This window comes from Paroedura picta, unplaced genomic scaffold (genome assembly GCF_049243985.1).
Source record: "Paroedura picta isolate Pp20150507F unplaced genomic scaffold, Ppicta_v3.0 Ppicta_v3_sca21, whole genome shotgun sequence".
Lineage (NCBI taxonomy): Eukaryota > Metazoa > Chordata > Lepidosauria > Squamata > Gekkonidae > Paroedura > Paroedura picta.
Window position 1 is genome coordinate 5,038,248 of NW_027518618.1, and position 23,713 is coordinate 5,061,960.

The window sequence follows — 23,713 nt, forward strand, 5'->3', positions numbered from 1 at the left end:
GAGAGGAGACGACTGAGAGGGGATCTGAGAACCATCTTCAAGTATTTAAAAGGGTGCCAGATAGAGAATGGAGCAGAATTGTTCTCTCTTGCCCCAGAGCAACAGACCAGAACAAATGGGATTAAATTAATTCAAAAGAAATTCCATCTAAACATCCGGAAGAAGTTCCTGACAGTTAGAGCGGTTTCTCAGTGGAACAGGCTTCCTTGGGAGGTGGTGGGTTCTCCATCTTTGGAAATTTTTAAACAGAGGCTAGATAGCCATCTGATGGAGTCGGAGAGGTTGATTCTGTGAAGGCAAAGGGGTGGCCGGTTACAGTAGATGAGCGATAGGGATGTGAGTGTCCTGCATAGTGCAGGTGGTTGGACTAGATGACCCATGAGATCCCTTCCAACTCTATTATTCAGTGATTCTATGATTCTCTCTCCTCCCCAAGAAACAGCTCATCGATCAGTTCTGAGGAGGTAGAGGGACGGGTCACATAGGGATGGGGGTTGAATGGATCCACGGAGGATGGAGTTGTCAGGCCTTAGTCGTGGGATTGGCCTTTGCACGGCCGTGGGGGGGAGGGAAGCAACTGGCAGAAACATCCAGACACTCGACTTACACTCCGTGGGGAGCAGGAGGCTGGGGTGGATGGCAGCTTATTCTCCAGGGCTGCCTCTCTTGGGGGCCAACTTGAGAGCTGCACTGGAGGGGAGGGGGGCTTTCTGGTTCTAGAGCTCCCTTGGGGTCCAACCTGAGGGTGGATGACCTGCCCCCCCCCCCAAAGCCAGAGCCAAGAGGAATGGGGCTGGCTGATGCAGCTCCTGCCGCTTCCCTTCTCTCCTCCCCCCCCCCCGTCTGATATTTTTAAAACCTGCTAATGAACGCAGGCTGGGTGGGGTCTCCCCCCCCCCCTGCTGCCTTGTCTCCCTTGAGCTGACACACTCTCTCCACTCTGTGCACAGGCACACGGCCTCCTGCCCAAGGCCTCTGGCGCCCTTCGACTCGCTCCACAGCCATGAGGTGACCGCCAAAGGAGACTCATCCCCGGGAGGGCTGCCCAGTCAGGAGAGCACCATGGAGAGGCCCAAGCCCGGTGAGGAAAAGCGGGGAAGGGGAGGGGGAGGGGGTCATGGGCATTCTGAACGAGTGCATGTCCAGCAGAGAGCCTGCTCTGAGCTGCCAGGAATCCCGAAGTCTCCACTGAAGTAGGACCGGAAAGCAAATCCCATGCCTTGTCAGCCCCCCCCCCCTTTTCTGGCCAGGGAAGCTGGAAGAATTCTCCTTGCCCTCCCTCTTGCCCTCCTCTCTCGGCTCCGGAGACCTGTCCCTAAGGGAAGCTCAAACACAAAGCCCACCCAGCCTTCGTTGATTCCTGGGCAATGTTGGTGTTCACAATGGGCGGACAGGGAGGAGGACACCTGGGACTGACCAGGGGGCTCCCAGGGGTAGGGTCTTGGTAAAGGTTGCTTCGGGGGGGAGGGTCCAAGGCAATGGCTTCTCATGTGCCCCTCCTTCTCCAACACCCCGCCCCCCAGAGCCCCTTTGGCATGTGCCGGTCCAGAGCCGACTATCTTCTGCTTCGGGGAGCAGCATGGGCAAGCGGTCGAGCAGGCAGGAGCCGGCAGGCAAAGAGTCGCCCATCCGACACTCCAAAGTGAGTAGGGACTGCAAATGGCATGGAGGCTCCTCCCCTCTTGGCCTTCCCCCCCCCTGCCACTGCTGCCCCCTCAGAAGGCCTCTCTCTCTCCCCCCCCCAGGGTGAGGGGCCGTCTTCCAGCAGCCACTCCAGCAGCAACACCCTGTCCAGCAACGCCTCCAGCAGCCACAGTGAGGAGCGATGGTTTGACCCTCCCGACCCCCCCGAGGCCGACCCAGACCCCTTGGGCAAAGGGGGTTCCAGTGACAGCGGCATCGATGCCTCCAGTGCCAAATCCATGCGCCGGGACAAGATGCCCGTGGTCTCTCCTCCCTACAGCACCACCTGGCACGAGGGCAGTGGCAAGAGGAGAGAGTTGTCCCCAGGGGCTGGCTCCTGCGGGCAGAGCCGGGGATATTGCGCCAAGGCCTTTGGCGCGGGAGCCAGTGTGACCAGCTGGGGCAGCAGCAATAATAGCCACTTCAAGCAGCAAAGGTTGGTGGGCCTCTGTGTCTTGCTCTGTCCACTCCGGAGCTTCTGCAGCTCTCACAACCCTTGCATGGGGGGGGGGGGGGTGCAAAGTCGGAAGGCTGCTGCAGGAGCCCCTCTGTGGATCTGCTTTCTCCATCCCAAGGGCCAAACAGCCTGCCCTGCTGCAAAACTCGCTGTAGTCAGACTTGGCTCGTGATGGAAGTGCATTCCCCCCCACCCCCCCCAATCTGCCAAGGGGCTGATGTCCCAACCGTTCGCCTCCCCTTGGCGCTTCCCCATGGAGGGCTTGGGGCTGGCAGTCCCTGAGTCGGAAATGTGGCACTCTCTCCCTCTTTCTCCCCCACAGCCTTAGCAGCTGCCGCGCGACGTATCCCGCCCAAGGGTACAAGATGCCTGCGGGGGACAGACCCCGGGCCTCACAGCTGTCACAATCCAGCTCCTTCCAGCTTTCCGCTTCTGTGCCCAAGTCCTTCTTCTCCAAGCAGAGCAGCCGGGCGAAGCCCTTGCCGGTTGGATGGAAACAGGGGGAGGAGACTGCTGCCAGGCTGGCTCCCTCCACCGACGCAAAGAGGTGAGTTGTGGCAGAGCTCTCTCCTTGGGCGAGGGCCCCTGCTCTTGGCTCCCCTCAAGATGGACTGGCCGCATGGGGCCAGGGAGCCCGGACTGCATGTTGGGGGGTGGCTTTCGAGGGAGGCTCCACAATGGGTCCTGGGGCCCATGCATACTCAACTGTCACTTAGGTCAAGCCCTCCGGCCCCAAGCTGTGTGTGGGGAGCACCTTGTGCCAGGCGAGGGTCACCCTAGCAGTGATTTGGAGCACATGTCTTGGGGTAGGCTGGCTGCTTCATGCAAGGCAGAGGTGGAAGCCAAAATGGGATTAAAAGCAGAACTCCAGAAGCCATCCCCCAAACCTCAAGAATACAGAACATAAAATAAGCCATGCTGGGTCAGGCCAGTGGCCCACCCAGCCCAACACTCCGCATCACACAGTGGCTAACACCCAGGGGCCAGGAGGGCCGCTGCAGCCCCGGGTACAGAAGACCATTGGTGGCTCCTAGGGTGGAGTCTGGAGGTCAGGGGGGGGGGCTTTGTTTCAAGGAGTTGTGGGGGGCTACTTGTGACAGGATCCCCCAGTGTTGGAACTCCCCATCCTACTTTTGGCAGGACTTGCCCCTTCCTTTGCCAGCTTCTCTTGGCCAGAGCCCTCAAGAGGCTTTCCAGAGGGTGTGGGTGGGGTGGCCCTTCCCCCCTCTCTGGCTTTGCTTTCAAAGGACCCTCTCAGGACACCACCATGGGCTTGGGGTGCAGAATGGCAGCCCCTAGTCTGGAAAACCAGTTTGATTCCCCAGTCCTCCTTCCCCTGCAGCCCACTGGGTGACCTGGGGCAGTCCCAGCAGGAAGCTGGAGCAGGCCGAGGCCCCTCTCGGACCTCTTGCCCGTGTTGGGGAGTGACCTTGGTTCCCCGCCCCCCCTTCCAGGCAAGTCGATCTGAGCACCAAGAATGTTTTTGGCCAGCCGCGGCTGCGGGCCTCCCTGCGCGACCTCCGCTCCCCACGGAAAAGCCACAAGTCCACCATTGAGGACGACCTGAAGAGGCTGATCATCATGGATGGGAGTTCGGTGGAGCAGGAGCAGGAGCAGGAGCAGGTGAGCAGGGGTGGGGGAAACCCGCCCCTGCAAGCATCTTCCGGTGGAGCTTTGGCAGGGTCCTTTTAGCTAGGGAAGGAGCCTCCCTGCCCGGGGGCAGCCTGCCTGTGGAAATGGCTCCACTGCTCCTTCCTGGCTGGAAGGAAGGGCAGGAAAAGAAGGAAGGAAGATGGAAGGAGTGGGTGGGCCAGGACAGCCCCTCGATGAGTTGGATCTGCCTCCCAGTCCCCCCAGAAAAGTCTCCAGCGAACACTGTCAGATGAGAGCCTGTGCAGCGGGCGACGCAACACCACCTATGCCAGCGCCTACTGCTTCGAGCAGCCCCTGCCTGGGGATGTCCTCTTCACCAGCACCTACCCCTCCAGCACTCTGCCTGGTCGGAAGCAGCACTCATCCCCTGGCCAGGGCAGCTTTTCTGAGAAGAAGGGTGAGCTCTCTCTCTCGCTCTCTTGCTCAGTGGGCAAGGGCTGCTGGGCTCCCTCTGGCCGGCTGGTACGGGGGGGGGGGGGGGATTTGTGCTTCTTGGCCCTGGGAATCATCCGCCGGCTGAGCTGGGCTGCCAGGCTGGCATGCCAGGGGCTGCCTTTGATATAATGGGGACAGCCAGCCCCGGGGGTGGGGGGTGGGAAACAGGAGAGCTCTTGACAAGAGGCGTGCAAAGGCAGCAGCAGCCACACCAGGCAGAATCAGGGCCGTCAGCTCTCACAGGCCCTTGACTGTCTTTCTGCGCAGCCCCCATATCTGCCTCAGAGCTCTCATTGAGCGACACGCGGGACAAGCCTTTGCGGTGCATTGACCCAGGTCTGATGCCTCTGCCGGACACAGCCGCTGGCCTGGAGTGGTCCAGCTTGGTCAGTGCTGCCAAGGCCTATGAAGGTAAGAAGGCCAGTGGAGGGGGGATGGGGGCAGGACTTCCACTTGGCATGCCGAAGTTCCCACACTGGTCACAGGGGCTGCAGAGGAGCTGCCAGGGAGGGCAGAGAGTCAGAGAAATGGGCACAGGCACCTCCTTCACAGCAGAGGTGGGGGGGGAGGATCTTGGACTGCGGCTAGGGTGGTTCTGTAATCCTTGAAGGTGCTTTTCTGAGAAGCCCCCAAACTTCGCTGTCCAGCCCTGCTGGCCATTCCTTCTGCCAGCCTTGCTGGTTGGGGACAAGGGGTGAGGTGGGGGGCAGGAAGCCATTCTTCCCTTCCCAGCACTTCGCAGGCCACAGTTCTCTGCAAGGGGTTTCTCGAGTGTTGCTACTGCTGCGCGTTTGTGATCCAGGCGAGCGGGAGAAACGGGAAGAATCCCCCTGGGCAGGGAAGGGTCTGCTGGAAAGGGCTTCTTGCCCCCCCCCTTCCCCCTGCGAAGGTGGGGGACCAGCAGGTGCAAGTGCTGAGATCGCAGTCACCTTGTCCCCCCCTTATCAGCAGAGCAAGGGTTTTGATTCCCAGACCAGCTGGGCATGGCTGGGGCTCTGACCCCCTCCTCCTCCTCCCCTTCCCCTTCCCCTGGGGTTGTGGCTGGCCTGGTTCCTTCCACCGGTGCTTCCCAGCTGTGTGGCTGCAGGGAGCTCAGCTGCAAATGGAGCTCTGGCCCACCTTCTCCTCCCCTGAGGCCTGGCTCCCGGCTGTTCTGAGCAGGTGTGGCAGGCACAGGCAGCTTCTCTGTTCCAGGTGAGGGATGGGATCTCCCTGGTCATGGCAGGGATCCACAAGCACTGCCTCCTCCTGCACCAGGCAGTCTGTTCAGGCCTGCCCTCTGGTTCCTGGTGCTCCCTCCCTCAGCCCCTCCCTCCCTCCCTCCCTCCCTCCCTCTTGACGCCAGAGCAGGTGGGGGGGAGGGAGGAGGAGCTCCAGGAATCAGAGGGAAGAGTCAGCGAGGAGGAGGAGCCCACCCCAGCCCTACCCGGCTCTCCTCTGCTCCACGGCCTGCCGCTAGCTCGCTGGCTGGCTTGCTGGAGGAGGCACAACGGGAAGGTAGGGGGGCTGAGCCGGGGGTGGGAGGGGGAGCGCCTTATTCTCCTTGGGCCCTCTCCTTTGTCCCGGGAGTGACTGGTGCTGTCCTCCTGCTGAGCCCGCCCACCCCTTTGTGTCGGCTATTGGGAGCAGTTTCCTTACTGCAGCTTCCCGGGTTCAGACTGTGGCTGGCGTCCAGCGGGAGCCCCATTGAGGGGCAAACGGAAGCCGCCCCAGGGAGCGGGTAGTCCCAGGAACCTGTTTGCATTTCCCAGGCCTGGCAGTGCTGGACATGCTCTGTGCTATGCTCCTGGCCCTGCTGCATGCAGGGGAGGGGGCTGGCCAGAAGGGCAGGGTTTCTCTCCCAATCTGCAGGACCTCCGCCCCCCCTCCTGCTGCCCCTTTGGGGGACATCTTGAAAGGGCTGCTCATTCCCAGTGGCACCGGGCGGAGCCCAGCGGGGGTGGCATTGTGACTGGCTGAATAAGAAGATGGGCGCAGATGGAGGGGGGCAGAACTGCTTTGCAGTCAAGCTGTTCCTTGTACATCTTCAGAAGAGTGCCAGGAGGTGGGCATGGGGGTTGTCCATTGGGAGGCCATGCTTGGGGCAGGGACTCCCCTGTTGAATGGGCCCTGCAGAACCTTGATTGCCTTTGGGACATGGGCCTCCCCTGGCCCCCCATTCTCTGAGCAGGTTCGGATTCCCTGTCCCAGAGCAGTGGCCTCTTCCTCTCCCAGCCAGGCCTGCGGGCTCCTGTCGCAACGTCTTCTAGACCCGCTTTCTCACTCCTTGATTCCTTCCGCCCCTCTGTCTGTCCATCCCATTACCATCTCTGAAATCTGAAACGTGGATCGAGAGTGTCTTGCAGGCTGAGATTCCAAGAGTGGGAGGGTGGGTGCTTTCCTAGTGGGGAAAGGGGTTGGCTCAGGGATGCCCACCTGCTTCCCTGCACACAAAAGAACTGGGGATGGGATGGGTCCTGCTGGGGAGGAGGCATCCACCCGATGGCTGTGAGTCAGCATGCAGCTGGCTGCTTTGGGGCCTGGTGTCCATCTGGGAGGAGCCCGGAGTGACTCAGGCCCTGGCGGGGATGTGGCCTAGGGACGGAGCCGTGAGCCTGGTAGGGGTGCCCTCGGTGATTCTCGGTGAGCCAAGCTGGCAACTCCTCCTCCCCTCCCCTCCAGTGCAGAGCGCCGCCTCCCTCTTCTCCCTCAAGGAGCCCACGCTGAGCCCGGAAGGGCCGGGTACCCAGGGCCAGCTGAGCCTGGAGAGGCAGCCCACACCCTGCGCCACAGGCACAATGAGGTGAGGGACGCTTCTGGGAAACCCACACACACCCCACATCCTTCTTGGGGAGAAGGCCCTGGGAGGGAGAGGGATGTTGGGACAGGAGTCCCCAGGGAGGTGGCTCCCTCCCTGCACTCACACCTGGCTGGGGGGCCAGCCCTGTCTTGATCCCAGCAGCTGTGGGAGCAAAGGGGGGCTGTGGGGAGGGTTAGAGGGGCCCCATTCACCCTCTGCTCTCTCCCTGCAGCGAGGAGCGCCCAGCGGACCTCACAGGCAAAGTCTACCAGCTGGAGGCCATGCTCAAGCAGTTGCACAGTGACCTCCAGAGAGTAAGGGGCCCTGTGGCACTGAGGATGGGGGAGAGGGCTCCTATGCAGGCATGCTGGGGCTGGAGGGAGGGGCTGCAGCCTCCTCTCCCTCTTTCTGTGGCCCACAGCACATTCCTTCCTGGAGGTCTTGCTATTGCCCCCCTGCCCATGTCTCTGTTGCAGGAGAAGCAGGACAAGGTGGTACTACAGGCAGAAGTGGCCAGCCTCCGGCAGAACAACCAGCGGCTGCAAGAGGAATCGCACACGGCCAATGAGCAGCTCCGCAAGTTCGCCGAGATCTTCTCCAATGCCGTGGAGAAGAAGGAGCTGTGAGCTGCTGGCCCTGTGGGGTGGGCCTGGAGGGCCTCTTCTGTCTCTCTCTCACACACACACACCACAGCATGGAGACAGGACTGGGCAGAGCCAGAAAGCCCACCTCCATCTCCCTGGGTGGAATGCTGTTGGGTCTCAGGGCCCCTTGCCCCACTCAGGTCACAGTGGCTTTTGTGGCCCAGGCCCCCTCTACCTCTCCATCCCCTCCCCCCCCCCCGGGGTTTGGAGCCGTGGGTCACATTGCTCCCAGAGCAGCCCACCTGGGCAGCTGCAACTGGCTGCTGAGGCCCAGGTGACAGAAGCGGGTGCAGCTCCATCTTTGGGTAAGAGCCATGGGGGGCTGGCCAGCCAGTGGACACCTGCCCCACAGTCAGGGCACAGACCCTGGACAGCTGAGGGCACCCAGAAAGCTTAGGAAGAGCACTTTCTCACAGTTAAATTATTTTCTAGAGAAGGACAGGTTGGGAGTGGCTCAGGAAATGAAAGAGAAAAAAATTAAACGTAAATGTTCTTTATAAAACACTATATTTGTAGAAACAGAACTGTTTGTAATATTCCCCGGGCGATGTCTGTGCATGAGTCATAGTCCTGGGTTGTGTTCCACCACAGCTGAGCGTGTGGGGCTGCCCTTGCAGCAGGCTGGGGTAAAGCAGGGGGACCAGCTGGCCCCTCCCTCACGTGGGCAGGAAAAAGGGGCACTTGGTCCTCCACCCTGCCAGTGAGCCACAGCCGCCCGCCCGCCTGGTGCCCCTCTGCTGCCTGCCCACTCGCCTCCTCTCCCTGGCCCTGCTCAGAGGACAGATGAGTTGGGGGTAGAGGTAGGCAGAAGTTGGAGAGAATGGGGCAGGAGGGTCCTTCCTGTGCCTTGCAGGAGCGCTCTGGCTGATTCAGGGCTTTGTTGAGGCATCACTGCTGGTCAGCAAGGAGGTCCCCAGCCACTCGCCAGCCCCTCTGCCCAAAGGGGTCAGTAGAGGGGGAGGGTTGACAGGTGGGCGGCAGGGGCTCCTGGCTTCTGTTTTTTAAAAACCCTTTTTTTGTATCTCCCACCCAGTCCTGGGAAGGTTGTTGGTGCTGCCCCCCCCCTCCAGGCCTTGGGCAGGCATCGAAGGACTTCCACCCAGCCCCCCCCCCTCCGCCGTGACCGGACTTTGTGTCGACTGCTTTGCTCAGGCACTGGGGTCTGGGCCACTCCTGTCCCCAACCTTCCCTGCCTCCCTGGGGGGAAACAAGCAGCTGACCTATGCAAACAGAAGGCTTCCAGGCATGGAGCCCCCCCCCAACCCTGCCCCAGGCCAAGAAGGGAGGGGGAGAGGAGAGCCATCCCTGAGTGCTGTTGTGCCTCAGCCAGCCTTCTGGAAAGGCCCAGTGAAACCTCTGCTTGCATGGCCTGGGGGGGGGGGGGAGACCTGCTGGCTGACCAGTACCTCTTGTCCTTGAGGGTGCCTAGGCCTTTGAATGCAGCAGAGGCTCTGGCCTCCAGGGCCACTGAATCTCCCCATCCCCCTGAACTTGAGATGGAAGATCAGTGGGCTCCCTCCCCCCCCAGCAGAATCAAAAGCCAGCCCCCTGCCCTGCCCTCCACTGCTGGACTCAGAACACGACCCACCAACCCTCTGCCCCAAGTGTGTTTCTTAATTATTTTTTATCAGGATCTCACTTAAGATTTGTACGAATTGATGCCCCTTCCTCCCCCCTCTCCTGCATCTGCTCTGTGATGTGAGGAGCCCAGCCCCACACCTGTGGTGTCAGCAGAGGGGGGGATTCCTTTCTTTGTTGGTTGTGTAGTGTCTAATGGTCCCTGTTTTAATTTTATAAGAAGAATCTTTACAGATCAAATCTGTTTTATTTAAATGTCTTACTATTGCTGATAGGAAAAGGAAAAAGCCGCATTTGTAAAATACGTTCCCTCCCATGCCGTTCTCTGGAATCCTCAAGAATAATTTTTGGCTGTCTTGGGGGGGAGGGGGGGAAATGCAATAAATGGTTCATAGAACAACCAGCGTGTTTCCTTTGGCTGCACCAGTCCACATTTGGGGGGCCTGGGGTGGATGCGCATGCATGCTTCTGGCCACAAATTGGGGGGGGGGGGCTCAGCTGCAGCTGCTTCTGCCTGGTACCCAATAGCCTTCCAATTCTGTCGTCATGACGACCATTCCGGGCAGCAAGGGGGGGCTTCCATCGCACAAACGTTTGGGGGGATGAGTCTGCGATGGAGCTTCTTCCACTTGATTGCTCATCACCATGCACACACCAGCCCCCCCCCCAAGTGACTCCTTCCCCCACCCCACACATGAGGGGCTCAAATAAAAGAACCAGCACAGGAGGAGAGGGAATTATTCAGACCACATTTAATGCACAGAACACTCCAAGCACGTTAAAGATGCAGGCAAGAGAACAACACCGTGAAGACAAGGTGGAGGGGGGGGGATGCCCTGGCTAGCCTCCAGCGGCACCCCCCCCCCCCCCGCAGCCGCCTTTTCCCAGCCTCTTGCCCATGGAGGGGCAACTTTCCACCCTGACCCACCATGCTGTATTTTCATTTAAACCTTTCCCCATCATTTAAAAATCCAGCAACACTGAATAGCCCCTGCTTTGAGGACCAGCTGTGAGGCCTCCCCCACCCCTGCAAGGCTGCACTCCTGCTGCAGGAAAAAAACACTCTGCCAGGGGCTCTGCTGGGCCCTCGCGCTCACCTGCCTGGTGCCACAGGACAGGTGGCAGGCCCCTCCCTCAGAGCCCAGCAGGAAGCAGAGGGGTGCTGCAGCACAGATCATGGCCCTTTCCCTCAAGGAGAGGAGAGGAAAACACTTAAATTTCACATGCAACTAGGGGGGAGAAGCAGAGGAGGTGCCAGGGGACAGAGGCTACTGCTCTTGCTCCCTAAAGACCCCCCCCCTTATGGCTTTGACTTGGGGGTGGCTGGGAGGGGTACAGGTGGAGGACAGTCCCACCCCTACTGCAGAGGGCTCGAGACAACCTCTGGCCTCAGAAGTCCCTCCACCCACCCAAGTATCTTCCAGCCCCCCCTCCCCGCTTTGCTGCCCAGGCAGAGTTCTCTGAGCCAGGTGCCCACCCCAGGACAGTGGAGCCAAGGTGGGGGAGGGGGCCCTGGGGCCCTGGGGCCCAGCCTAAGTGAGGGTGATGTAGGCTGAGGCCTTCTCCTTCAACTGCCGCAGGCAGAGGTGGCAACTCCAGCTTCCTGCAGGGAGGGGGAGAGAAGGGGTGGGTAGTGTTAGGCCCGCTTGTTCATCCCCCAGACCGGGCTGCCTGGCTGCCCCTCGCCACCCGGCTGGGCTCTTCCTCACCTTCCGGGGGCTCAGCCATGGGGGGGCTCAGGCAGTACATGTGGTAGCCCCTGTCGCAATCATCACAAAACAGCAGCTGGTCCTGGAGGGGTCAAAGAAGTCAGTCAGCCAGCTGTGGGGGAAGGGGTGGGGCCCTGGGTAGAGGTGGGACCCCCCCCCAAGGCTTCTTTCACCCATCAAGGAGTGGGAAGGGCAGGGATCCTGCCGGAGCTGGAGTCAGAGCCACATACGTCATTCTCAGAGGTCCCACAAAGACTGCAGCTCTTGCATTCAATGCACTGCCACCGATACGTGCGCACTGCGGCCGTCATGTTCACGGTGAATTGCAGGCAGGAGGGGTGCCCTGGAAGAGGGAATCCAGCAGGTGGAGATACAGGGCAAGCCCCTTTGAGCTTGTGCAGGGCCAAAGAAAAGGGGGCACTCTGCACGTGCTTAGATGCACTCTGTCTTTCCTCCTACTGTATCTACTTTGGGGACGGCCCCCCTATGCTAAAGCTGACCCACCTATCCTGCTGTCCACTGGCCAGGGCCATCTTCCCATGCTCCTCCCTCCTCCTGCTCGTGGATGGAGCCTGTGTGCCTCCCCTGCCTCACCTGAGCGCCCACAATCTGCACAGGAGATGAGGTCTTCAGGGCAGCCAGTCTTCTTGGAGCCGCCTAGACAGAAATCACAATAACCGTTTGGTATGACTGTGCCATCCGGAGCTTTCTTAGCTGCAAAACAGCAAGGAGAGGCCAAAATCAAGGATGGGCCATGCAAACCCCCTGCGCACCCGCACAGTCCTCCCCTGTGGGTGGAAAGACCCTGTACCCGCCACCTATCCACCTCCTGGTGCTTGCACTCTTCCCCTCCTTCCTGCCCTAGCAAGCTCTGCCACAGAGTTGTCACAAGTGGCTTGAACATTTCAAGCAGCTACAGGGTGTCCTTCCCACATGACAAACACCATGTGTGACTTCCCCCACCCTGCACCCCCCAGCAGTAAGCAGCACGCAAATCTATCTGCACATAATGCATCTACCCTCCCTCACGCACAAGCCCACAGGGGCAGCCTAAGCAATTTCCCACATGAAAGGAAGCCATGCATTCCTCAGCCCCCTAATTGTGGGGAATGCCCCCCCCCATTTGCCCCAAGTACTGGATGCCCCAACTCCCAGGAACAGAGGGAAGGCACCAGGCCAGCAGGATGTCCTCAGCAAAAGCCTTCCATGTGCACAGCCCACACCCCGAGCCTCACTAAATCCATCCCCAGAGAGGAAAGTCAGAAATCCTTGTGGGGGGGGGGGCAACCCAAGCTGCCCTATCCCCACCCCTCTCTGCAAGCTTCCATGGCATCTACCTGTGTTCCTGCGGTGGTTCTCAGGGACCCAGTTCAGCTCTTTGTAAAACTCTGGAAGAAGCAAAATAGGGTCTTGTTTCAAAAATCAAGTCAATATGGCCAAATAGAATCTCTCCAAGTCCGCAGAAGGGGCCAGCTGTGCTGAGAAGTTGGGAGGGGCCTAAAGGACTCCAGGGCCTGCATCTCACGAGAGGTCCCCAGGCAAAGAGCTGCCCCATCTCTGCTGAAAGACCTCCAAGAAGGGAGAGCTCCCCCCCCCCCATCTCTGGGCAGCCGATTACAACACCAAGCTGCTCTTATTGGTTTTCCTAATATCCCACCAATGTCCCCCCCCTCCCCCGGCTGCCGGTCCTGCCATCCAGCAGAAAACAGCACAGAGCCCCCTCTAAGTGACAGCCCCATCCACAAAAACACTCCCCCAAAGAAAGGAACCCCGGAAGGCAGCCGCAAAGAATCATGGGGAGGTTGCTTGCCCCTGCTAGGCACTCCTCTCTGGGGCAGGAGGGGGGAAAGCCCTCTGCAGGGAGAGGGGGAAGGCGCCTTCGCACTCCGTGGAGTTCAGGGAAGGGACACTGGTCTTGATGTTGTCTCCGACCCTGTGGGACCAGCTATTCTTTTATTTACTTATCATGCACGTAGCACTCGTATGATGTCACCAGGAGATCCCAAGATTGTCCAGTTGCAGGGTTAGGAGACATTTGGAGGTGGTTTCTCCTTGCCTGCCCCCAACGCACGGCCCCATGTTCCTTGGAAGGTCGCCCTTCCAAGCAGTAGTAGATGGCGCTGCCGGCCAGGCTGGGCGGGATCCAGCTCGCCCGGCCTCTCCAGGCCGGGAGGCAGTAGAGGTGGGAAGGGCAAACCCCAGGCCAAGCGTGTTGAGGAAAGCACAGCCTGTATTGCAACGGAAAGTCCACAGCACAGCTGGAGTTCGACTCCTGCAGAGCTGGAGAGGGTGCCGCATTGGCCACCAAGACAATCCAGGGCGGCTTTCCCACCAAGGAGAGTGGGCTGCACTGTCTGCCACCACTCAGTTTAGGAAAAAAAAGAGTATTTTTCCTGGGGGGCACAATTTATAAGCAGCGGCACTGTTTGTTTATACCCCGCTTTTCACGACCTGAAGGAGTCCAAAAGCGGCTGACAATCGCTTTTCCTTCCTCTCCCCACAACAGACAAGGAGGGGGGCTGAGAGCTCTGACAGAACTGTGACGGGTGCAAGGTCACCCAGCTGGCTGCGTGTGCAGGAGGAGTGAGGAACTGAACCCAGCCCTCCAGATTAGACCCTCCAGGCTGGCTCTCAGCATTAGACACTGGGTGGAGAAAGACCCGTCCCTCTTCTCTTCCCAGAGGCATCCAAGGAGCAAGAGAGTCATAAAATGCAAAAGGGGAGGCATTTTCACTCGGAGGTGTGACACTAGATCCTCCATGTCCAGACGCAGTCACCCTTACAAAGCCAGCAAGGGGGGGGGGGTAGGGTAGCACGAGGAAAGATCTAGCCGGACCCACAGGCCTCCCAGCGGTCATTGTCCGGACCAGGAGAAAGACGGGCCCGGGTTCGTGCGGAAGGGGCCTTGCATGGGGTGCTCAGCCTCCCTTCCCCCACCCGGGCTCTTTGTACGGATTCCTCCGCATCGGCATGTGCCGGTCTCCATGGCAACCGCCGGGGAAAGGGCTGGCGGGCGTGTGGTTGGGGCGGGGGAGAGTGGGGGTCCCCCGCCCCACCTGCTTCCCGATCCTTCACCTGGCGGACTCTTAACGGGTTGGGGAGCCCAAGATCAAGACCCCCATGCCCTGAGCACTTCTGGAGGCTGTACATGCCCCCCCCCCCTCCCAGCCCGGCCCCATCCCGCGTCAATGCTCCTGGGCGGGGAGTCCGGAAGGGCGGCTGCCGCCCCCCGCCCCCCGCTTTCGACTTGCCAGCACCACCGCCAGTCGCCACGGCAACCCCATCAGAGGAGGAAGAGGAGGGGGGCTCCAGCGCAAACCCTCCCGCGCCTGGGGGGCGGGTGGGAGAGGAATCCCAAGTGACCTCCTGTTGCCCTTCCTCGCCCTTTCGGTGCGGGAGTTTGGAGCTGAAGCAGCTCCGCCTCCGGGCCGCGCTGGGCTCGGCTTAGCAACAACCCCCCCCCCCCCAGCACCCCCAGGGCAGGGCAGGGCAGAGCAGGGCAGGGCAGGGCAGGGCACTCACGCTTGTGGTTGTTCTTGCGATGGAAGGGGAGGGCGTGCCGCTCGGGCCCCTCCTCGCCCTCCTCCTCGGCCAGGTGCGTGTGCGTGTAGTGGTAGCTCAAGCCCGGGCGGTTCTTGTAGCGCTTCCCGCAGACTGCCGGGAGGAGGAAGGCAGAGCCGTAAGGGGCCAGCGCGCCCAGGGAAGGCAGAGAAACCCCCTCCTCGGCCCGGAGCTCCGGGCGAGTGGGGGGCGTCTGGAACCCACCACACACCTCGCCCCCCGGCGGCTGCACGCTCCGGCCGTGAGAGCCCCACAAGGGGCCCGCGGTTTAGCCCCCCCCCCCCCCTGCTCCCGACCCAACCCGATCGGGCGGCCGCTCCTCACTCACTGTCGCAGACGTAGGGCTTGTCGCGGTCCTCCAGCAGCGCCGCCTCCTGCCTCTTGCGGAGCCCCCCGATGCCGTAGGCCTGCCGGGGAGGGGGGAGGGGGAGTGAGGCGCCGGCCAGGCCCAGGTGGGTGCCTGGCCGGGAGACACCCGGGGGCCAGACGCCCATTGGGGGAATAGGAGTGTCTCCGTTGTTGCAGGCAAGAACGGGCGACAGGACTGAGACCCCCCCACAGCCCACAAAAAGCCGCACTTTCTTCGGTCAGGATGTCAACACCATTGTTCGCAGACCTGGCCAGCCGCTGCCCGAATGGCGCCCCACAACCCCCATCTGGGGCTGAACCAGCTCAGAAACAGCACTCTGCATGCGCTCAGAGGCACTCTGGGCCTGGGACTAGGTAGCTTTGCCCCTCAGAAATCAAATCTTACTGCCACTACCAAAATTCTGTGATTTATTGGGGGGTCACAACAGGCAAATGTATGCAAAGCGTGGCTGATTTGCATAATCCTGGGGCCTGCTTGATCTCTGCAGGAAGGGGGAAAGAGCCCCCGCCGAAGAATCCCCCCAAAGAAGGAGGCCAGCAAAATATTACGGGAGTGGCCATCCCCATTCTTTTCCCCTGGGCACAGAGAGTGCCTCTGTCAAGGGAGGCTCCATCTGGCCTCTCAGCATATCTGCCTTTCTCCTAGTGAGAAAAGTGGATCATGAGTGCAAAATCTCAGTGATGCTGCCAGTCCTTTGGAGTGCTGCCCCCTCTGCCCCGGGCTCTGGCCGGGGTGTGTGTAGAATTTATGTCTGGTTCAGTGCTGGCTAATGCCTCTAGGGGCGGTTTGGAAAGTAAGGGGGGTACAGAACTGCAGCTGCCAGCTTGCCTCCCCCACCATGTAGAAGGAGGACAGCTGGTTTATATACCCTGCTTTTCACTGCCTGCAGGAGTTTCCAAGTGGCTTAGGGTCACCTTCCCTTTCATCTCGTACAACAGACAACTTGTGAGGGAAGTGAGGCTGAGAGAGCTCTGAGAGAACTGTGACTGGTCCAAGGTGTGGAGGAACAGAGAATCAAACCCAGCTCACCTGATTAGAATCCACCACACCTAACCTCAATGCCACGCTGGGCAGCTTTGGGCAAGAGAAGGGGATGAGGCTGCATCCTTCTGTCCTCCATTTTATCCATCCTTACAACACTCTTGTGAGGCAGGCTAGGCCTTGTTTGTGTGCCTAGCCAAAGGCCACCCAACCAGCTTCCATGCCACAGTAGAGATTTGAACCTGGGACTTCCTCTAAACACACCAACCCTTGGGTTGGTCTGCTTTCACTTGCCTTGGCATTTGCTAACCTGTCCTGGAGTCTGCAGCAGACCTGCCCCCCCCCCGCCCCCTGCATCCCCCCCTCACCTTGCTCTTGGCTTTGTTCTTCCGGCGAGGAGCATCATCCTCCAGGTCTTCTGGGTCCAAATCATGCAGGAATTCCCCGACTGGCACCTTCTGCAGAACCAGAGGAAAAGAGCCAAAACAGCCCAGAGGGAAACACATTATCTGCATCATTCCCACAACAGCCCTGGAAAGTAGGCCAGGGTTGTCACCCCGATAAAGAAGAGCAGTGGGGGCTCTACTGGGCCGCCTTAGAGAAAAAGAGGTTGAGACTGGCCTTTCCCCCATTCCAGCTTGGCTTCAACCACCATCCTGCCAGAGGGCAGCCCCTCCCAGTTCTCACCCAGGCAGATCCCCTCGCAAGGGGGGCAGGCTCCAGAGCAACCTAGAGGAGGGGGCTTCTCACCGGGCAATCCAAGGCCAGGTCCTCCTCTTTCAGCTCCGGCTTCTTATCCCCAGACTCAGCGCACAGCAGAGCCTCCAGGACCGGTCCCTCGGGCAGACCCCCCTCCTTCTTCAGGGGGGGCTCACAATCTAGGGGGGGAGAGATCAGCTGACATGAAGGAAAATCTCTTCTCACTGCCTTCACCTTATCATCCCCACCCCCCATAACCATTAAGGTGAAGCCCCCCCCCCCAAGATGCAGATTTGGGCCCCCCAGCGTAGAGGCTTCTCTTTGCAGTCCCCCGTCCTGCCCACTCCCTCTGTTCTAGGACTCTCCCATGCCAAGGTGGGCTGGTCCCCTATGGGGATGGCATGGTGTCTGGGAACACCTTCACCCTGCTTGTCTTTCACTGGGGGTCCAGCTCCTGCCCCCTCCCAACCTGCTGCCCCTTACCAATCTTGAACTCGCAGGGTCGCAACCGCGGATCCTCCAGGATGTTCAGCCGCCGCTTCTTGCGCCAGCAACGGGCTGGGTACGTGTAGATCTGCCCTGGAGCTAGGCCTGAGGGGAGACCACCGGGCCTAGCCAAAGCTGGCTCAAGACCTTGCAAGTCTGCCCACCCAGCCCCTCCTCAGCTTGCCAGTCCCACCCTACCGCCACCCCATGCCCCTGCCGAGCCACCAGTGGAGCAGGCTGGAGGTGCCAAGAGCCTGGAGGGGAGACAGGCATTCCAGGTCTCAGGGGTGACCCCAGTCCCTGGGGAGCGGGAGGTCTCCCTCTCACCATTCCCTCATCTCTGTTCTGTTCTCCTCCCAGGAAAGCGCAGGGACGCTGGCTCGTGCACAGCCTGCTGCCCACCCCGAACAGACCTACCTGGGCCCCTGTGGGTCTTCTCCATCCAGATGTAGCAGTTGTTTTGGGCCACCCCCGTCTGCGAGTCGAGGAAGGGTAGTCGCATGCTGCGCTCAGCACACAGCCGGGCATTGTAGCTGCGGCAGTGTTCAATGGCCTCCCGGTAGAAATCCTCACCCAGGCTGTAAGGAAAGAGACCTAGATCTTGCTCTAGAATGATCTTGCTGAAAAGTCCCTGTTCCCCTTCCTTCTTTCCATCCTGAGTTTCAGCTGCTGAAGAGAAAGACCCTGCATTTTAACATCCAATCAACTTTCACCTGAACTCTAGCAAAATTTGTACTTGCTGATGAACTCTTGCAAAGCTTGTGCTGCTGAACTTTAGCCACACCAGCACAGCTCTGCAGAGTTTCCTTTTGCTTCAGTCTGGGCAAATATATTAGCCCATTCTAAAGATATTTGTTTTCCTTAAACCCATTCTCTCAATGTAATTGACTTCTCATAAAACCTCTTTACATATGAGATGCTGAGCTGTGTAGGAGTGTGGGCAGGAATAAGTTTTCTCCCAGTTCTGGAAACAGGAATGTTCAGGAGTTTCTGGATGAAGCTGGCATATACCCAATGGCTATGAAGGAAGTCTGGGCAGACTGTAAGAGCTGCTTTTCTAACCACTTTGTGTTGTTTGCTGCTAAACTTGACCCCTATGCTAGGTGACTGGAAAGTGGCAAATTACACCCCAGTTGTTAAAAGGGGTCCAGAAGACGTCCTATAAATTACAGGCCACGTGGCCGAACAGGTAAATTAGTAGGAAGTGCTGTTAAAGATATAAGTATTCAGCACATTGAGGGAAAAGCCTGTGGACAGAAAATCAGCAAGGCTTCCACCAAGGGAAGTTCTGCCTCACCAACTCGCTCACATGATGGGGGTCATCTGGTGGGCATCATATGCTTGGACTTCTGCAAGGCTTTTGACCAGGTTCTTCTCCAAAGACTCATAAGCAAGCATAGTGGTCAAGGGATAAGAGGATGGGGCCTCGTGTGGATTAAAAACAGGGATCAGAGAGCAGGAGAAAGTGGGAAGTTCTGGTGAAGGACAGAAGTGAGCAGAGTGGCCCCACAAGGAAAGGGACTGGGTACAATGCTATTTAATCTGTTCCTACAAGATCTGAAATTGGTGCTCTGCAGGATAGCGACCAAGTCTTCAGCAAATAATTCAGGATGGTGGAATCCAAGGATGTCTGCGAATTGGGGGGGGGGGGGCAAAGGAAGTGATGCACATTGGCGTGAAAATAATCCTGAATTTTTAATATGTACTTTTTAGGTTGAAAGGGAACTTGGGCAGGTGGTGGAAATTTTGATGCAGGTGTGGCAGTGGTGGGAAAAAGCAAACTGCATGCTGGGGATTATTGGGGATGGGGGATAAGACCAATTGACTTTGACATGGCCCTCATTCCAGTGGTCAGAAATACTCCAGATGGGCAGGTGAACCCCGCTTCTTCCCACCGATGCATTTGCCAAGCTGAACGTCCTTTGCGGGGGCACTTGAGTGACAGGCTGGGCTCCCAGAAACTAAGCAGCCCTGAAGGCTTGAATAAGACTTCTGCTTGGTTTTGCAACCAACATGAGGAAGGGTACAGCCTAGGAGGGCAGGCTTGGGGCCTGGGACTTCTTAGTTGAGAGGGAAATGAGAGAGAGAGAGAGAGGTTTTTGGGCAGAGTGGAGAAAGTGGACTCCAAAATCCCCCCTCCCATTATTCTGTAAAGTGGAATCCTTGAGTGCAGCTGGTGGGCCATGCTTTCGGGATGGGCAAGTGGAACTCTGGTTTCCCTCAGCAAGTGCCAACCTGCTGCCAAAGTGGCAAGAGAGTGGGAAGCCCAAAGAGGCCAGGATTAAGGAGGCCTCAACTTCCAGCTCCCTGGCCTGGATGGCCAGATCTTGGCAGCCAAGCAGGGTTGGATCTGATTAGTCCTTGGGTGGGAGAGAACTCAGGAGAAAGGGCAAATTTTCTCATCTCTTGACTTGAATATCCTGCAAAAATCTCTATCAGGCAGCTGTGACATGAGGGCAACAGCTGCAAAGATTCCAGTGCAAGCAGTCCTGCCCACGGAAACCAAACACAAACTAGCAAGAAGTCCCTGCACAGCAAAAAAAAAAACCCTGGTAGTTGCACCGCTGTTGTGAGATGTGCAGTGTCAAGACAGACCCCCCCACCCAAAAAAAAAGCCTAGCCCCAGGCGCTGGGGAATCTTTGTCAACCAAGGATGAAACCCATCTGCAGCAAAGAAGGTGTGTGTGTGGGGGGGGGGGGGGAGCCAACAGGCCACAGCTCCAGTGGGGCTGGAGCATCCACGGGAAAACCAGGCTGCCAAATGCTCACCCTCGGGGCCTGGCCAGGAGGGTGGCACTTGCCCAAGCTATCCCCCATGCCAGGGACCAGGCGCGTGCCAAGCCTCGGCGCAGGGTGGCATTCCTGGGGGAGGGAGGAAGGGGAGCGCCTCTGGACGCCAGCGGAGGGACTTCCCTGGCCCACCGAGCGCCAGATGGCCGCGCGGGTGGGGGTGGGGGGTGGGGGGTGGGGGGTGGGGGGTGGGGAAGGGGCTTGCAGAACCGCCTGCCAGAGCCCCAGAGGCCGTCCAAAGCTTCCCCCCCCCTCCGCCCAGCCGCTCAGTTTCCCGCGGGAGATAAGCCCAGGGACCCCTCTGCTTCTTGGGGGTGGGAGGCAGAGGGGGGCAGCTAGGGCGCCGGGGGAGGCTACAGCTCGCGCGCCATTCATTCTGCTCCTCCGAAATCGCCCAGCCCAGCAAGGGCCTGGGGGGGAGTGGGGCACCCGTCTGGCGTTGGAGCCCCGCCTGGGCACGCCCGGGCCACCGGGCCAGGCTCTCGCCACGCGCTGCTGCCAGGACACCAGCCGGCGCGCCCGGCGAGCGCAGGGCATCCCCGCCCTGCCCCGCCCCGACGGACGAACGGACGGACATCTACCCAGCCAGCCGGACGCCCCCGTGCCCCTCCGATGCCCGGCCAGCAGCCCCCTCCCCCCCCGCCCTCTGACGGCATAGACAGGCAGCCCCCCACCTCCCCCTCCGGCGGAGGCAGCCCCTCCCCGCCCCTGTCCCGCCCCGCCCCGCCGGGAGCGGGGGAGAAAATGCCCCCGCGCGCCTCCCCCCGCGCGTGCTTGCCGGGGGCTGCCTGCCACCCCCCCCAGATGTGGGGCGCCCACTCACCATTTGATGGGCTTGTGCACAGCTGTGGCCATTTTGATACGGTGTGGGGACCGCGCTGCCTGTCTGGGCTGGAGGGGGGAGCGGAAAATATCCCCCCCTTTTCTTTCTTTTCTTTCTTTTTTTCCCTCCCCCCCTTTTTTTTTTTACATCTCACATCAGAATATACTGTACAATTTTATTCATTCTCCAGCAGCCTGCAGGGAGGGGGGGCCAATCACAGACAGGCTCCTTTGAGCCCCGGTGCACCACGGGGAATGTAGTCCCTGGGATTTGCAGAAGCCTCCCCCCTTTTTTTTTTACATTAGTATCCCCCCCCCCCCTTCCTTCGCCAGCTCTTTAAAAGCTAGGGTGGATACCGGGTAACTGCTGCAAGGGGACTACACCTCCCAGAGGGCTTTGCGTTTGACAGCTGCGAGACCTGCCCCCAAATGGAAGGAGGGAGGCTGGGGGGTGGGGGGTCGGGTAGAGAAAAATGGAGTGGGGGGTAAATCCCAGCACGGGCTGCATGGCAATAAAAGCCCTCTCACTTGGTGCTGTTGTATTTCATGGGGAGCCCCTCCCCTTCCAGCAGGTGCTGAGCTCAGGAGTGTTAGCCAGGCTGAGGGGGTGGGGGTGAGGGATCCAGACCCCCCCCCCAGCCATGAAGGAGGGAAGGACCTGCAGATTCACGGGTCCCCAGAGATTGTGGGTCTCTGAGACCTCAAGCTCAGTTTCCAGGGACCATGCTGGGAAAAGAGGACTCCTGAACAAGTGCAGAGTGCCCTAGTCTCTGCAGGGCTACAAACCAGCCTGCGTATCCTCCTGCCCAGAGCCCTTTCCTGGAGGGCATCAGGTTCCCCCTCCTTGAGGAGTCAGGCTTCATGGGGAGAGGGGTCTCCCTTGACCACTGAGCACTCTGCACTTGCTCAAAGACCTCCACTTCCTCCCTCAAAGGGTCTCCCCCCACTGCTCCTCCAGGGCAAGAAGGAAAGATGCCAGGGGCTGTCCTCACCCTGTTCCCTCTGCTCATGTGAAGACCTTCCTTGCCCAATTTGGTTCCAGAGACAGGCTTAAGGAGGTGCCTTGGGCTCACCTGCCACCAGAAGAAGAAGAAGAGTTGGTTCTTATAAGCCACTTTTCTCTACACAAAGGAGTCTCAGAGCAGCTTCCAGTCACCTTCCCTTTCCTCTCCCCACAACAGACATCCTGCGAGGTGAGGTTGTGAGAGCCCTGATATTATTGCTCGGTCAGAACAGTTTTATCAGTGCCGTGACAAGATGTCATAGTCCCATTGTATACGGCACTGGTCAGACCACACCTGGAGTACTGTGCAGTTCTGGAGGCCTCACTTCAAGAAGGACGTAGATAAAATTGAAAGGGTACAGAGGAGAGCGACGAGGATGATCTGGGGCCAAGGGACCAAGCCCTATGAAGATAGGCTGAGGGACTTGGGAATGTTCAGCCTGGAGAAAAGGAGGTTGAGAGGTGACATGATAGCCCTCTTTAAGTATTTGAAAGGTTGTCACTTGGAGGAGGGCAGGATGCTGTTTCTGCTGGCTGCAGAGGAGAGGACACGCAGTAATGGGTTTAAACTTCAAGTACAACGATATAGGCTAAATATCAGGAAAAAATTTTTCACAGTCAGAGTAGTTCAGCAATGGAATAATCTGCCTAAGGAGGTGGTGAGCTCCCCCTCACTGGCAGTCTTCAAGCAAAGGTTGGATACACACTTTTCTTGGATGCTTAGGGCTGATCCTGTGTTGAGCAGGGGGTTGGACTAGATGGCCTGTATGGCCCCTTCCAACTCTGTGATTCTATGATTCTATGGCGAGCCCAAGGTCACCCAGCTGGCTGCATGTGGGGGAGTGCAGAATCGAACCCGGCATGCCAGGTTAGAAGTCCACACTCCGAACCACTACACCAAACTGGCACTACACCAGCTGTCTAAGAGAGGGCATCCCCTTCCCCCCCTAGCGCCCCTCCCGCCACCATCCGTGCATAGCCTCCAAGGGTCTTAATGGGAAAGGGTCCTCCTTGGCCAGAGGTTCTTCCAGACTCAGCCAAAGAAGCTGCCCCTCCTCTCCATCATCCTTGGGGTGTGGAGAGCCCCTGGCCCGGTCCAAGTCATCCCTTGGGACCAGCAGCAGGATGGCTCCTCCCCTCCCCAAAAGGCTTCCCTGACCTCCAGGCCAGAAGAAATCCGCCTCCCCTTCCGTTATATCTCTCTGTCCAGGCCTGTTGGCAACTGGCATGGCATAGACTCTACCCTCTGAAGCAGCCATTTATTTCTGCTCGGGCATCCATCCCTGCAGGAGACCTGTTCTCAGGACAGCGAGCTCGGGGTGTGGGGGTGAAGAGAGCTCTGGGTTCATTTCCCCACTCCTCCCCCCCCCCCATGCAGCCAGCTGGTGCTAATCCCCATTCTCTCAGAGCTCCTTCAGCCTCTGCCTATCTTCCAGGACATCTGTTGTTGATAGAGGACAGGAAAAGTGCCTGTAAGGAGCTATGGACCCCTTTGGGTAGGAACCAGCCAGGTATAAAGAAACAAGCTGCTGCTGCTGCTGCTGCTGCTGCTGCTGCTGCTTCTTCTTCTTCTTCTTCATCTTCTTCTTCTTCTTCTTCTTCTTCGGGTATCTCCAAGCCAGACCCATAAGTGGCAGCCTCATTTCCAGAGCAGGGGTTTCCCTGGGGTGTGGAATCAAACTGCTCCTCTGCGCCCTACTCAGGTCTTGGCAGAAAACACCCACCAAAAAACAAACCAAGGCAAACAAGCAAGTTTCTTGTGAGACAATTTCCCACATTTTAATGGGGGGGGGGGGCTCCTTTTAGGGGCTTGTTTAACCCTGAGGAGGCCCTGCAATGAAGAAGCATCCCCTAGCATGTCCCCCTGGTTTCTGCCTCATCTGCAGCATGGCAAGGCTCGCCCCCCACCACGCTCCGGCACTCCAGCAGAAGAGAGCCCTCCCCTCCCATTTGGGGGCACCCCTGAAGAGGAGATCCCAAATCCACATCTTGGGCAGGGATTCCCCCCTCCCCCAAGCAAGGAGCGCTTTCTACTTTGCATGCAGAAGATGCTTCTCCTTGCC

At 59.1% G+C, this 23,713-nt stretch overlaps 2 protein-coding genes across 11 annotated transcripts in view; one reads left to right on the plus strand and one right to left on the minus strand.

Annotated features, from left to right (window-relative positions):
- The window catches only part of SIPA1L3 (signal induced proliferation associated 1 like 3), a 64,698-nt gene extending 55,069 nt beyond the window's left edge, over nt 1–9,629 (plus strand). For all 4 annotated transcript variants that reach the window (XM_077318557.1, XM_077318560.1, XM_077318559.1 and 1 more), the window contains 10 exons: nt 951–1,081; nt 1,524–1,642; nt 1,746–2,119; nt 2,463–2,687; nt 3,595–3,763; nt 3,989–4,190; nt 4,496–4,639; nt 6,890–7,010; nt 7,240–7,321; nt 7,484–9,629. In XM_077318557.1, coding sequence (XP_077174672.1) covers nt 951–1,081; nt 1,524–1,642; nt 1,746–2,119; nt 2,463–2,687; nt 3,595–3,763; nt 3,989–4,190; nt 4,496–4,639; nt 6,890–7,010; nt 7,240–7,321; nt 7,484–7,633 — 1,717 coding nt within the window. In that variant the 3' untranslated portion in view covers nt 7,634–9,629. The remainder of the gene's footprint in view (nt 1–950; nt 1,082–1,523; nt 1,643–1,745; nt 2,120–2,462; nt 2,688–3,594; nt 3,764–3,988; nt 4,191–4,495; nt 4,640–6,889; nt 7,011–7,239; nt 7,322–7,483) is intronic.
- A 330-nt stretch (nt 9,630–9,959) lies between these two features.
- Nucleotides 9,960–20,838, minus strand: DPF1 (double PHD fingers 1). Of its 7 annotated transcripts, none has more exons than XM_077318562.1 (12): nt 20,649–20,825; nt 17,453–17,613; nt 17,033–17,140; nt 16,601–16,728; nt 16,219–16,308; nt 14,828–14,906; nt 14,461–14,592; nt 12,276–12,326; nt 11,533–11,595; nt 11,169–11,281; nt 10,939–11,020; nt 9,960–10,832 (listed from the first exon to the last, which is right to left on the minus strand). In XM_077318562.1, exons 1-12 carry the CDS (start codon nt 20,678–20,680, stop codon nt 10,762–10,764), a joined length of 1,110 nt encoding a protein of 369 aa, XP_077174677.1. In that variant the 5' UTR covers nt 20,681–20,825; the 3' UTR covers nt 9,960–10,761. The 7 variants fall into 7 exon arrangements, 5 of the variants coding, with proteins under 5 accessions (XP_077174677.1, XP_077174676.1, XP_077174679.1 ...); XM_077318561.1 differs by having other exon boundaries at nt 11,533–11,652; nt 20,649–20,823; XM_077318564.1 differs by having other exon boundaries at nt 11,533–11,652; nt 17,453–17,704; nt 20,649–20,799.
- Between the last annotated feature and the right edge of the window lie 2,875 nt (nt 20,839–23,713).

What these genes read in the sequence shown, in the direction of transcription:
- DPF1 (XM_077318561.1), bottom strand. Translation starts at nt 20,680, where the DNA reads ATGGCCACAGCTGTGCACAAGCCCATCAAATG. An exon ending in GAAGACCCACAGGGGCCCAG is followed by an intron (nt 17,141 to 17,452) that starts GTAGGTCTGTTC and finishes GTCTCCCCTCAG; the next exon opens with GCCTAGCTCCAGGGCAGATC. An exon ending in GTGGGACCTCTGAGAATGAC is followed by an intron (nt 11,021 to 11,168) that starts GTATGTGGCTCT and finishes TGACCCCTCCAG; the next exon opens with GACCAGCTGCTGTTTTGTGA.